General features: G+C 39.0%; 1 protein-coding gene across 9 annotated transcripts in view; it reads right to left on the bottom strand.

The window, feature by feature from the left end:
• Window positions 1-5,613: 5,613 nt before the first annotated feature.
• Window positions 5,614-14,906, bottom strand: part of SCUBE1 (signal peptide, CUB domain and EGF like domain containing 1) — a 304,131-nt gene continuing 294,838 nt past the window's right edge. For 8 of the 9 annotated variants that reach the window (XM_043538048.1, XM_007061754.4, XM_043538046.1 and 5 more), the window contains one exon: window positions 5,614-13,782. In XM_043538048.1, the coding sequence (XP_043393983.1) occupies window positions 13,630-13,782 (153 nt within the window). In that variant the 3' untranslated portion in view covers window positions 5,614-13,629. The remainder of the gene's footprint in view (window positions 13,783-14,906) is intronic. The other variant, XR_006287903.1, reaches the window with a different exon arrangement.

The raw sequence follows: 14,906 nt of genomic DNA, 5'->3' as shown, positions 1-14,906 counted from the left end.
CATTGTCCAAACAGAGAGAAACCAGAGAGACACCATCAATGGTATAAAACAAATTTGTTTTTAAAATGATTGTGGAAATATAGAATGTGCTTTTTTAATCTTCACCTCTCACTTTATGGATGTCTCAGTCTACCAATGTAATAGGCAAATTATGTGCTTTTGCTGGCACTTTTTGCAGGGAAGCAAATTCCCAAAGTTTTCAGTTTGTAAGGTGAAATAATTCCTGCTAAATCTGTACATGTTCTGATTTAATATGGGATGGAGCTGCTTAATTCAGTTTTGCTTGAGGCACCATAAACGTTGTGGATGGAATTGACTGCTGTCACTAAGACTCTCCTCAGGCCAGAGCTGTCCACTTTTTTAGGCTCTTCTTGCTGCATGGGAGCTCTCCAGGAGTTGTGGATGCCTTGTATGGCTGCAATCTCCTCTCACTGTGGATTCTCCTCGGATAGAGTATGCACCTAGGTCTGCTCCAGCAGGTCAATATACAAGAGGAGATGGAGTCAGGATTGCCAACACTGAGCAGTAAAAATCATAAAGCATGAATTTGCTTTAAAATCATGATTTTTCTAAAAAATGGGGATAGTTTTCGTCTTATGTCTTCTGTTTTTTGTCTTCTGTCTTCTGTTTTTGCCTTCTGTTTTTTGCGCTATTAGGGGCAAGCTTCCCCCCCCTCCAAAGTGTACACAAACATTTCAGATTCAAGATTCAACATTTAATATACATGAAAAATACAGGCCTCTCAGGTGGATGGTTGGAAGGGACTCTACCTACCCTCTCCTAATCCCTGGGAAGGGGAGCTTCCAGGCGTCCTTCCTCATCCCCCTTCCCTATCATTATCCTGTCTCTCTCACTTTTCCACCCAGTCTCAATGACCCCTAACATTCTCCCTCCATGGTCACCCATTCTCTTGTCACCAGTCTACCATCTACATTCCCTGCCCCCTGTTGCTCTTTACGTTATCCTTCCTGCTCTCCTCACATTCCCCAGTATCCCTGTCAGTTTCTACCCTGCCTCCCCCCGCCCATATTCCCTGGCACTCCCTCAGGCCTCCCCCTCCCCCATCCTCTCTACATTCCTCTGTCTCCTCATAGTTTCCTGGCCAGCATCCTCCCCACAGAGTGGCAGCCTGGCTTTAATCTTATAGAAACAATGGGAGATGGCAGCCATAGTTTGATGCAAGCACTAATGGCAACCCCATAAAGTATTGTGAGCTGCATGATACATTCACAAGGGTTGGCAACTCTGTGGATCTGGCCCTATACCTACCTACCTACCTACCTACAATAATAAAAAGGCGGAATGTCCAAAAGCTCAGGGTACCCCCAGCACCAGTTACAAAATCAAAAATAAACTTACATAGCAGCTTACCCCTGATAGCCAACAGCACTGAATCCTCTACAGAACTTAATACACAAAACTCCTCTACCCCCACATTGATGTAACCCCTCATTAAACCCCACCCTCGCAAATAGATGCACCTTGCAGCATGCTCTGAGAGTGAACAGATGAGGGTCATTTTTAGATCAGATGGAGGAGTTAGTTTCAGAGCTCACAGCGTATGCTGTACCACCAAGCCTCCTCTCAAATGAAGTGGGATCCAACTCGATCACCTCTGCTGATAGCAACTCTGGAGCACTGTGGCACAGGGAGAGAGGTGGTCTCATAAGCAGCAAGGTTCTAGCAGGGCTTTATAGATCCAAGCTAACACCATAAACTCAGCCCAGAAACCAATAGTCAGCCAGTGCAGATGATGGGCTACAGATGACCTGCTTAGCAGGCGGGTATCTGCTTACTGCTCTGTCGCATATCTCTGGATTGATTTATGGTGCATCCCTGTGTGGAGCACATTGTGGTAATGGTAATAAAGGCCTGGCTCATAGTAGCAAGGTCCATATCTGAAAGAAACAGTAGCAATCTCTTGCCGAGGTGCAGATGGTTAAAAAAAACATTCCTGGACGCTGCTGCTCTACAATCATCCAGCTGCAGTTGAGGATCCAACACATTGCTCAGATTGGACACCTGAATGAAAATGATGGGCAAACACTCTTAATCAAAGGGGGATAGGTCATCCTCACCATATCCTCTGGTTGTTTCCCTCCGCCTACCACCATGAAGGCTTTATTATGAAGGCTATGGCTAAAAACAGTTACAGATTTAAACAGTATGTGATGACTAAATATTCATATTTCCAGCTTTGATTGCTCCTTGGTTTTGTATCCTGGTGCACTGTTCTCATTTCATCATAGATTCTTTTGCTACATATTGTGGGTTAAAAAAATACGGATGCTGTGATTAAAATGTGGAGGACTAATGACAAAGTATCATGGTGACATTGCCTGCCTAGACACTGCATTGTGGTTGTGAAGTTTTTCGGATGAGCTTTTTGTCTTTTCTGACTTTGCCATCAACTCAATACATACAGAGATATATTCTCTCATAGTGCAAAGCATTACTGAGTCATAGCACAATGAACAGTAAACATAACACAAGAGAATCCTTGGTTAGCAATTTTCCTCCACGTTTTGTGGTCTTCGACCTTGAGAAGCATGTCATATCACATCCTGTCCAGTCAGCTGCATTGTCAAACCACACTCACTGCAGGCACTCCCGCTTCTGGCACCTGGCACCAATACGGCTCATCCACTCGCATGTCGTGCAAACTCAAGTTTTCTTTGTCCAATCATCTTGATGATATCTAGTATCTCTCCACTTATATGCTGTAAATCCAGGTGATTTCCTCATGGCTAGTTGTGTGTGAGGGATAGATAACATGCAGCAATTACCTGTAGCACTCCAGTTTGATTGCAGAAAGCCTCTGAATATCTGAGTTTCCTTAGCATCCATGTCTTGCATGCATGTAGAAAGATGCTGAAGACAAGCAATTTCAGTTTACACTGCATGGTAATGCCTTTGCTTCACCAGACCGAGCGTCACTAGAGCAGCAGTTGCAAGTCCAATTGTACGTCGAATCTCTAAATTATGTTAAGGGTCCCTTGCAGTCATAGTACCTAGCTATTTGATGTGCTCAATGCACTCTAATTCTTCCTCAGATTTTGGTAGAAATAGCTTCACTTTTTCAATCAACTTAGATGTCACCATTGTCTTTGTTTTTTTGTGTGATATCTTTAGACTTAACTTTTCTGCTTCTACTGCTACTCTTTCTGGCAATTTTGGCACTTCTTATGATGATCCAATTAGATCAATATCATCTGCAAGGCACAAATAACTAATTTTTCATCCAACAGTGGATACACCCTCCTGTGGGTTTTCCATCAGTGGCTCTTCAAATTTCTTCAATATCACAGTTGACAAGAGTCAGTGATAACATGCAGCCCTTCCAAGATACCTATTTTGGGCCTAAACCCAGCTTGTTCTTCAGTCTACCTGCCTAGATGTTAGGCTCAAATCTAGATGCCTACTGTATTGCACTTATACCTGAGGGTACCCTGTCAGATTGCTGGCTGACTGACCGTTGTCTAAAAATAAAAGTAGAGATGGACCTGAATCCAAATGCTGATCCAAACTTCCTTGAGCTTTGGGAAAGTTTGGGTCCAGTTCCAAACTCTGTGGATCATATACATCCTATTATTATTACCTGCATTACTGTAGCATTTAGAGGCACCACTGAGTCTGGGGCCCCATTGTGCCGGATGCTGCACCTACACACAGTAAGAAACAGTCCCTGTCCTGAAGAATTTACAGTCTAGACCATACAAATGGTGTAAGAAAAGAAATAGAATTTCATTTTACAGATGGGGAACTAAGGCACAGCAAGAATAAATATCTTGCCCAAGTTGTATGCAGTGCAGTTTGTAGCCCCCTTGGTCCCAGGATATTAGAGAGACAGGGTGGGTGAGGGAATATATTTTATTGGACCATCTGCTGTCGGTGAGAGAGAGAAGGTTTTGAGCCACAGTGTGTTCTTTTTCAGGTCTGGGAAAGGTACCCTTCTGGGGGCGGTAGATTAACTACGCTGATGGGAGAAGCTTTCCTGTCGGTGTCGTAGTGTCTTTTCTAAAGCTCTACCACAGCACGGCTGCACTGTGCACTGAAGGTGCCCCACTGTAGCACTGCATGTGAAGACAAGCTCTAAAAGTTGGGAAAAATATAAACTTGCAAGTCTTGTATTAAAAAATGTTATTTTGTTTTTTCAAAGACTAATTTATTTTGGGGCCAATTCTTTCTCACAGTAAAGGAGTAAATTACAATAAGCATCGGCGAATTACCCATAATAAATTTGCAACTTTCTATGCAGCACCTACTTCTGTCAGTCATGCTCATAATATCTACACCATTCATAATTTGGTACAACATAAGTAAAATCAATGGAGCAGAATTTTGTCACATGAGAAATTATTCCTGTTGTCTGAATAAACTGCTTGGCATTTATCTGTCAGCAGAAAACCATTCATTCTAGTATGTCCACCATCATGAGTCTGCTCTACATGAGATAAATTATTATAATGTTAAAAAAACCCAAACAAAACCCACCACAACCTCCAGCAATTGTATTAATCTGTCTGCAAGCAGCTACTAGGTGACAAAGCTGATGCCTCTGAATAATAATCTCTCAATTGATTTAACATTCATTCTTTCAGTCTAGAATAGTACACTACATATATCTGATGGTAGTTTACACCTTTTACAACATCTTTAAATGATCTGTTGATGTTCCTACAGATGCTCTGTTTTCCTATTTCCTTTTCAGTTTACCATCTACTCACCATCTGGGCTATCCATTGATGGGCAATTTGTGTTGGTTCACTAGATTGAAGCTGCATAATGATTATACATGTGACATATCAAAATCAATAACAGTACCATTGTTTCAGTACGTAAGAATGTTCTATGGAAATGACATTGGGCAAAATCATGTTTTCCTCTGGAATAAAGATTGGAGGGGCTGGGGAACTCTAGGTTTTGACTTTTGGCCTTTCTTCCAAATCATCATGTCAGGGGCAGCAGTGGGATTCCCCTCCTGCTCACTCACTGCTCCATGGAATGGGCAGCAGGTGTGTCTGAAAGTCACAGGCCTCCTAAGATCTGGGGTGGATTCCACAGAGGGCCAGCACCTCCATCCCTAAGGAGCCATGCTCAGCGACACTCTGCCTGTGTCTGGGCCAACTCATCAGCTGAGGGGAGTCTGAAAATGTAGTGTCGGAATCCACACGAGGTAAACCTGATAGCGTCAGAATTACTTTATGCAAGGAAATTCTAAGGTTGTTGGAGTGGGTGATATGTGGCTCTCCCTTGGCCATGACTGCTACCCACTCCCCCACATCTTCTAAAGTAACCAAAGACCCAAATATGAAAAGAGTAAATGTGGCACATCTGGGGCTTGTTTACCATGGAGAAAACATGGAGGGAACACCTGTCACTATGAGATCCCCACTTGCAGGCTATCTGTAAGAAACAAGTCTGTTATGCTCAACACTAATGAACTCTGCCTGCTGTCTACGTATCAGAAGCGCCTCATTGTTCACCAGTGCAGATTAGCCAAAGATATAAAAATGACATTATTACAAAAAGTTTTCGCATCCGATTGTTCTGTGCATTCGGCCTGCGCCTGCACCATTTGCCCAGGCACAAGAATGAGAGGAGTAGAGAGCATGTATTCCATTTTACGTTTATTATGAAAGTGATTCTAGCAAAAGTTTTATTACATGCTTCATTTTGAGCTTTGACATATTAAACAAAGCTATTGCTATACAGAGGCAAAGGGAAATGTAGAGTTAGATAAGATACATTTACAACAACATTTGCTACTACTGAATCTGTCAGTTTTGTTAAAATGTTGGTAAAGCTCAGACCACTGTATTTTATTTTCTAAGTATCAAACTTTGTACAGTTATTCACTATCTTTGCTCTAACTAACATGGTACAATTCATATGGAAATAGCTGTTTGTACATAATTTACATAGGTAATAAACCTTAGCCTCACCAGCAGCAGCTACAAGGATTTAGTTCAAATCATCACTCATGCCCAGTGATCTATAAACAGCAAAACAGTAAACCTTAGCCTCACCAGCAGCAGCTACAAGGATTTAGTTCAAATCATCACTCATGCCCAGTGATCTATAAACAGCAAAACAGTACATAAACCAGTATCATATTACCAGTAATTTTCCCCCCAGGTCTAGCCTAACAGAAGTTCCTGTTAAACATATAAAGGATATAGTTGACTTTAATCAGGCAAAACTCTCACTGATCTTAGTGGCAGTTTTGCCGAATTAAGGACTCCCAGATCAGGACCAATGCGTAGTTTTACCACTTCCACGGCAACCAAGTCACACAGATATAGTGTACTTTTCCTGATCTCTGTATTATACTGGGCATAATGTTCTGAATCCCCTTTTTGTTTCTGGACTTTATTTTTTCCCCTTAATCAAGCTAACGCTTACTTTAACTTACATGTTCTTTATGTTATGAAAATAGTAAGCACTTCAGAATGGTAATTGATAGTCACCGCTACCACAACTAGAAGGCTATACTGCCCGAGAAAACCTTTGTTATGATCCCAGGGAGACTGCAGGAATAACAGGACTAACCATAGAAATGAATCTTGCAACTGACTAAATGCAACCCGGGCCCTAATGTAACTTTTTAATCATCACATTTCAGTAACGACTGCTGTCAATGCAAACTAGCAGTATTTCTAAGGTATAAAATGCAGAAAAAACATATTTACAAAATAATTTTAATTAAAAAAATGTTAAAAAGAAAAACAATAAAAACCCTCTAAAAAGACAAGATGTTTCATTAAAATAAAATTTTGTTAAACAGAGCTGTTTGTTGTTTTCCTGAATGCGGAAGATTAATTAGTGATAAGTAATTCAGCTGTATTTCTTAGAGTACACATTTCTGGGTATGCTGTGGAAGTATAAAGCTACAGTCACCGAATGAAAACAATGCAAGTGTTAAATTAAAGTTACTTCTTTACTACAGTCATTTAAAATACAATGCACTGAATATTCCTAAAATGCCATAGAATAGTACTTAGAGTTATTGTCTTTAAAAGTAGAATCAGTGCCATACATAAGCAAAAGTTGAAACCCAACTGCAAAAGTTCGTATGTATTTAAACTTGTTATCTCAGCATTCTGAATACAGATGGTTTAAATTATTACATCGAAAGGTGCCACTGTACATTTTTATTGTTGTATATTACACATTAATTTTATAGATTAATAACTAATTGTAGAAACAGAATAAATAAATGAAATAGTAAACTGGAATTGTATATATTCAGATACTTAGATAACAATTCTTTGCCTTAAAGAGTTAATCTTCCTGTACATTTCTGTTCTAATGGAAAGTGTGATGATAAAGAGAGAGAGATTGCTTTTGCATCCAAGCCCAAAACTGAGGAATAAGGTCATATTATTTTACAGTAATTTCCCTTCTTCCTAAAACAATTCTAGTGGAAGACAAAAGTCTTTCATTTTTTTTCAAGTGCTCACAACATTCTCTCATCCTAGAAAACTATCTAAATAAGTATCAAAAGTCTCAACGTGCTGAGATTCTATAGAACTTTCCCAGTTACTGACATTCCCATCAAATGATAGTTTAAACTAAAGAAAGAAACAGCAGTTAGACGAAACCATCACACCAATATGTGTAATCGTATTCGTAGGTCCGGCTCTTTAGCTCCACTGAAGTCAATGGGAGCTTTGCCATTGACTTCAATGGGGTCAGGATTTCATCCCAGATTTTTTTTTAAAGAGCATTAAAAGTTAGTCAGAATCCAGACATCAGTAAAGTCAAAGACCAGTTGATGTAGCAGTTCTAGTAGACTATGAATCACAATGCTGCTTTCACTCTGAAAGATTATTTTGAAGGTAGATATCCACAATAGTTAATCCTGGTTTATTTATAAAAATGGTTGAAATAATAAATTCAAATATGCTGGGTAAATTAACAAGGGAGCCTTTCTAGTTTGGAAGTTTAATTTTGGATAATTTGCCCACATTGGATCAAAATCTCTTCTTTGTAGTCCTACTTGTATGACATAGGACTGAAAAATCAATCGTGCTTATCAGAAGCCATCTAATAAATCAAACTGCAGACTCTCTGAAAACTCTGGGCCCAATTCTCCTCTCGCTTAAGCCAGTGTAAAACAGGAGTAAATGCACTAAGTCAGTGAAGTTACTCTGGTGTAAAATTGGTGTGAGAGAAGAATCAGGGCCAGTGCCTTTTTATAGTTCCTCTCTTCAGTATTGTATCATTCTATATATTACATTCAAAGATTCGCAGAACATTCTTTTGTAGCTCATAGAAATAGCTTTGATCCTGTTTAAATTTCAAGGTTTGGAAGATAGACCTATTTTCCAACAATTGTCTCACCAATGAGGGAAGATTAGCATCCACTGTGGCAGCTGGGATAAATGAACTAAATTACTGAAGAATTTCATGGATGCAGCATATGGCTCTCCCTCCTTTTAAGATTCAGTGTAAGAACAGGATGCTTTTCACTTAAAGCTCCTCAATTCTTTCTGCCAACCCACTTCAGTTGTTAAGGACTCACTAACAGCCTTTTGGATGTACAGTCTGTCAGCCCATGGAGAATAGACTTTTTACGTTATGATTTTCCATGCCTAGAGAAGATATATGACAGAGTTAATAAATAAAAGTACATCATCTTCTGATAGCACAATCATTCCCATAGAAACAGAATTACTGGACATATGCAGCAGGCATAATGTCCAGATCTGGATTCAAAACTTCCTAAAGTTTGGGAAGTTCAAATACAGGGCTTTGCTTCAGACCTGTCAGAGGGTTTGGAACGAGTGGCAAATTACTGAGCCAGCTTCAGATTTAACACTTCCACAAAGTTTGCGGGTGTTCTCGTGATTTGGGCTCATCTCCAATAATTATACCATAGAGTGCTTTGACTTTACTCTCTGGGGCAAAACAAAACAAAACACAAAGATAAGGCAAAAAGAGAAAGTGTTTTAGAGATCATTTGTGTACAACAGAGGGAGGAATGTAGGGAAAGATGGTAGGATGAAAGAATATATCAAAAGTTAAAAATTCAGTCTTACTGAGTTAGCTCCTCAGCTGGTTTAAATTGTCGTAACTCCATTGAAGGCAATACTCAGCTGAGGATCTGGCCCATTGAATTCAGTGCCCTGTTTCTGGCTGTGCTCAAATGAAACCCACATGCCTACCCCATAACAGTTATTAACAATTAGTGAATGTGATGATTTTGGCATTATTATCAAGCAACTTCTAATTATTGCAGACTACAAGATCACAGAAAATATATTCAGTCTGTTGTTTTTGTGGGAGATGAAGAATATTTAGGGATGATTCATTACCATCTCTCTCAAACAATAAGTGCAGAATTTAGGGTAGAAGGAGAGATTTAAAAAATAAGTGCTACTGGTGTTCAGCTTTTAAACATAAGAACATTTTCAAATCGAACAAAAAAAGGTCATTTGTGGATATGGAATTAGGCCATCACAAATTAATACAGTTTTCAATCGCCCTGTAGTAACACGTGAAGCCATAAATGGGAGATCATTTGCCGCACTAGATATAGATGCAATATTCTCTATTTAGGTAAGATCTACCATTTTTTTCACACCTGCAACCTGCAATTTTGAATCTCTTATTTTTTGGTATCATGAAGGTGCCTCTCTCACAAAGAGGGAAGCATTATTAATGTCCCTATTTCTCCCACGTGCTTTGAGTCTCCGAAGTTTGATAGCTTATCTCCACCTACAAAACAAGCCATTTCTTGCTCTGTTGCTGTTACTGAATGGTGACATGTTCTGACAAACTGCCATATCAGTCTGTGACTGCTGTTAATGAAAATACAATCATTCACAAATCAGAAGCCCAACTCACATTAATGTGGCACCATATTCTATTTGATGAATGACAGTTTCTGCCAATATGAGTCACCAACTTGGTTTTTCAAAGCCCTTACACAGCTCTGAAATTCATACCATACTTTTGGATGGGAATTTTTAATAGCAATTTTCACTTTTATCATGTAAGTGAAATATTATATGCATTTTTATGAAAACCAGCTTGTATTAACAACAAGAATCCCAAATCTGCTAAGACAATATTATCTATCACTTGATGCTAACTTTTTTCATTAGAAATTTGCACATCTGCCTGGCACATTTCTACGGGGAAACACAAACATCACATAAAATATATGATTTTCTACATATACAGCACAAGAAACATTCAGTATGTCAGCTGTGTACTTGTAATGGCGAAATTGTTCTCTTGGTTACAGCACAGTCAATGACCCAAATTCTACCTTTATTACCTGGGAACAAATCAGTGAGTGTTGCATCCGTGTAATGGAGGGCATCCTCAGAGCTCGGCCTGGTCTATACTGGGGATTGCAGCAGTTAGTGGCCAGACATCAGAGTAGGTGCATCAGTACAAACCTCTAGTGTAGACAAGTTAAACTGCAATAAGCACTAGTGTAGCGTAGCCATTTTAAGCTGGGGTAAACTGCACCAGTGCAAATCATAGTTTAGCTTGCTTCTGCTAGTGGTTTCCACTAGTGCAGCTATACTGTTGGCTGGCCACCAATGGCTGTGATCAGGGCAACTCCCTAGTGTAGACAAGCCTTTGTCCTGGCTTCATACCAGTTTAACTGAAAGCCCTAAAAGTGTTACTGCACTGAAAAGGGATTCCTGACCTGCAAGGGAAATTACCTTGTGCTGTGTTGCAAAAAAGATTATTTGCCCTGCAGGCCAGTAATATTTTACAGTGTTGTTGGGACCAATCCTGTGAGTTGCTGAATGGGGGTTTTAGGTGCCGTATAGTCTGCATGAGACATTCAGTACTGCGCAGCATTAGACCCAGACTTATTTCCTTAAATTGAGAAATGCAGTTTGAAAGTTCAGAGAACAATGTGCAGCCTTCAGGAAATGATGGTGTTATTTCATTTCTTTAAATTGTGTGTCTTCTTTTGAGAATTTCAGTCAGTTTTCCAATATCTTTAAATTGGATTGCGGTAATGATGACCAATTCAACCATTCTGGATAATCTCTGGGACACCTTTGCAATGTTCACATCACTCTGAAATACTAGGTTTCTTTCTAGTTGTCTTTGAGCTTTCAGATTTATGCATTCATATTTGTGATCTACATAGATTCTTGTATGATCCACTGCAATTTATTGTACAAACTATGTATAATTATAAGTATTTTCTACTAGCTCCCCCGCCCCTACAGTTAGCAAATGGTTTTCCATTCTACAAATGCACTAGGCCTAGCACTGATCATACATCCCTTGGGACACCCATCCTTGGACTCCTACTAGGCAATAGTGATCATTTAAAAAATTAAGTTCACCACCCTTGAGGAAGAGATCTTATAAAAGCTAGCACAGTGACATTCAATTCTGAAAGGAGAATTTTCCTTAAAAAGGAGGAAGCTATTCAAAAAGGCCCTTTAATTAAAAACAAAGAACTTAAAATCAGTTTGGAGACTATTTTCAGCACACTATAACAGAACAAACAGGAAAGAAGGCAACTCCCCTCTCCTCCAAACAGCTAAATGGCCAGATTAAAAAAGGGATTAAAACCAAACAGGTATCTTTCAGGAAATGGCAGTCCAGCTCAGCTGTAGCCAGGAGAAAGGAACAGAAACTATTGCCGATAAAATGTAAATTGGAAATTAAGAAAGCCAAATGGGAGTTTGAAGAGTGATTAGCCAGACATAAAAATATATGCATATAAATTAGTGCAAAACATCTTTAAAGTATACATCAGAAGCACAAAGTCTTTGAGAGAATTCATAGGTCTTTTGGATTACCAGGAAGATAAGGGAGCAGCGGAAGAGCAAAGTTAAATGATGTATTTGCCACAGTCTTCACCACAAGAGATGTCGGGGTGATACCTACTCTCCTTAGATAATAAAAATGAGGGACAAAGGGGAGGGTGGTGAACCTCCCTGGTAAATGAAACAAATCACCAGACCCCAGACGGTACCCCTCCAAGAGTTCTGAAGAAACTGAAAAATGAAGTGGCTGTGGAGCTAACAAAAATATACAATCTCTCATTAAAATCCACTGTTACGTCAGCGAATTGATGGGGATGACAGGATTCTTGCACCTTCTTGTTGCTGTCAGAAGATGGCCACTAATCTGACATACTATGGCAATTTCTTATGTTCATATGAAGCTAATGGGTGTTTTAGGTGTGTATCTGCTACTCAAGTAAGTGGAAATTTTGGGTGCCCAAGGCATGCAGGATCCAGCTACTAGTGTATATTTAATTAATTTAAAAATATTTAAAATGGATTGCAAAAATTATTTCTGTTTTTTCCCCTTTAGAAATTTGACTTATACAAAAGAGGTATATTTCTGTAATGATTTAGAGATGTCAAATCTAATGTAAAAGTTAATCTCTCCTGAAGTCCTATTCATTGCTCCTTTCTCAGGAGTAACTCCCATTGATTTTGACAAAAGGAGTACCTGAACAAGGAGGAAGAATAGGACCACTTGCTGAATGAGATATTGGAAAGTAGGTAGCAAAATAATGAATTTTCACATGAACTAAAATCTCTCATCCTTCCACCGAATAATTTATACTTGACAAGACTGTCTAAGTGAAAGTTATTCTTTTCTTGTATCATAAAATTCAAAGACACTTCAGTTTGGGATAAACAGAAGTTACAAGCACTTGGAGAAGTTATTTAATCATCTAAGTGAAGTCACAAATAGATACGAGTAAATACTGTGCGTGGGAGTAGAGATTTAAGCCTGAGTAATATTTACAGTAACTAAAGATAATATTACTAATGAACCCACAAATAGAAGTATATATTTATATATTTATATATTGTACTTAATTAGATGCTCTAATAAGGAAAAGAAAAACGGACGACTACTTTTTTTTCTTTGTTTCTCATCCACTCTATTGTAAAAGTCTTCAAAGAGACCCAATGGCATATAAAATTCCTTGACTGTATCTGCAGCAGGACAGGTAGTGGTAGACCTTTGAAGAAGTCTACAATAGGGCAGATAAAACAGATAGGGCATGGGATTCAATCTTGTATAATCCATAAAACAAAATTATACATCCATTTCCTTTTTTTTTTTTCTCCCCTTTCTTTTTTTGGTTTATACTAGAACAAAGTCTCCACAAAACCACAAATGGGAAATAACAAAATTTAGATTTTTTTTGTTTTCTTCTAAAATTTCAAATATAAAGTTCAAGTGCAATTCAAAATCCAAATAGTATTTATGCTACATATTCCTTTCTATCACAAAACAGGTAGTTTGTTTAACCAGGTTGAACAGGTTTCTTCTTTGCTTAGAAGAAAACTATTTTTGCTAGAAAATGAAAAGGCTTAGAAAATATATTTTCTAAAACAAACATTTTCAAATGAAACATGAAGAAACACTAGTGCAGACACAAATTTGGATCTTCAATTAGATGCACTCAAGGATCCACAAGTATTCTTCTTTGAAGTAAAAATCCCATTCAGAATATTGGCTTTTAACAATTATAAAACATTATAGTTATTCTTCAGTATATAATTGAAAGTAAAGACTGCCAAAAAATAACCTTCCAATTAGCAAATGTTTCTACTGTGGAGGAAAATACAATATTTGACAGGAAATAACCCCAAATTGAATATCACTAGGAAGCTATTTGTATGGTCGTAGAAATCTGGAAACTTTTGATCGCAATAGTTTTATAAATGATCGTGGGAACATCTCCTTTGACTCTTGTGCTGTGTACTTGAAATAGTTTTGAGGATGTGCCAATACATCAAAGAGGGCTTTGATCAATTTCTTGTCCTAGGAGAGACAAAGTATATGTTAGGCACATATTTTGATTGTATTAGTTTTTGCACAACTTTTAAAATCAATGTTCACTATGATTTTCTTTGGCAAAAGCTACCATTCGGCAAAGCAGGTTCAGCATGGTCAAGTCCATGCTGCTTGTCGCATATTATACCATAGACAGTTTACTAACTTCTCCATTTTAACATGTGTAATTAGTGCTTATGGTAGGTGCCAGGTTGATGCATTCAAACATCTTGTTAACCACAAAATGGATGCAATATGGGCAACAGTACTGCAGACTACCTCACACTGATCTTCCAGTATACTCAACTGCTTTCCACAAGGGCCTTCTGTCTGCGTGTAAGAGGGCAGTTTGGTCTCCACATCCTATTCAATCACGGAGTTCTCCAAGTACCTCATCCTGCAAGGTGCTAATGCCCTGAGTCAGTACAGTACTTAGGCATATGTCTAACCTTACACGTGACTAAAGTGAGACAGGGCCTGAGGGACCTCAAATCCCATTGACCAAATCCTTGGAGGACTGGGCCTCCAAAATGCCAGTTGTGATTGGTGGTTATTTTGTGATGTCTTCTGTAGGAACAAGGCTGAACTCATCAACTCAACATCTCTTCTAGGCATACAACAATGAACATTGGCCACCAGAGACATGGCATGATTTGAAGCAGTCCCCAACCCACTCTATATATTGTAATTTCTAAGTCAGTTTTGATCTCGCTCAGGATCTGATCCAACACCCATTGAAGTCAATAGAAATATTCCCAGAGACTTCAACAGACATTGGATGGGGGCCCGAACACAAGTGTAAATGAGGAGTAATACCAATGCAGTTACACTGGAGTATGATGGGCCCTATATTATTACCCTCATGCAGGACTAATAGGGCACACAAACTGCCACACAAGGCAGGAAGAGGTTAATGGGCTACGAAAGGCCCAATCAGCCCAAATAAAGACATTTGGAGAAGGAGATAGGCTTTCAGGGAGGAGCTTAAAAATAAGAGCCCTGCTCAGTTGGAAGAATCAGACACAGAGAGCAGACGTAGAGCTCTCACTATGGAAGAGGCGGCTAGCTAGGGCCAGGCACTGGGGAAGACTGGTGCCTAGCAGATGTCCCAG

Source organism: Chelonia mydas, chromosome 1 (assembly GCF_015237465.2).
Source record: "Chelonia mydas isolate rCheMyd1 chromosome 1, rCheMyd1.pri.v2, whole genome shotgun sequence".
NCBI classification, from domain to species: Eukaryota; Metazoa; Chordata; order Testudines; family Cheloniidae; genus Chelonia; species Chelonia mydas.
Note: the sequence above shows the minus strand (reverse complement) of the source record. Positions and strands in the feature narration are given on the sequence as shown.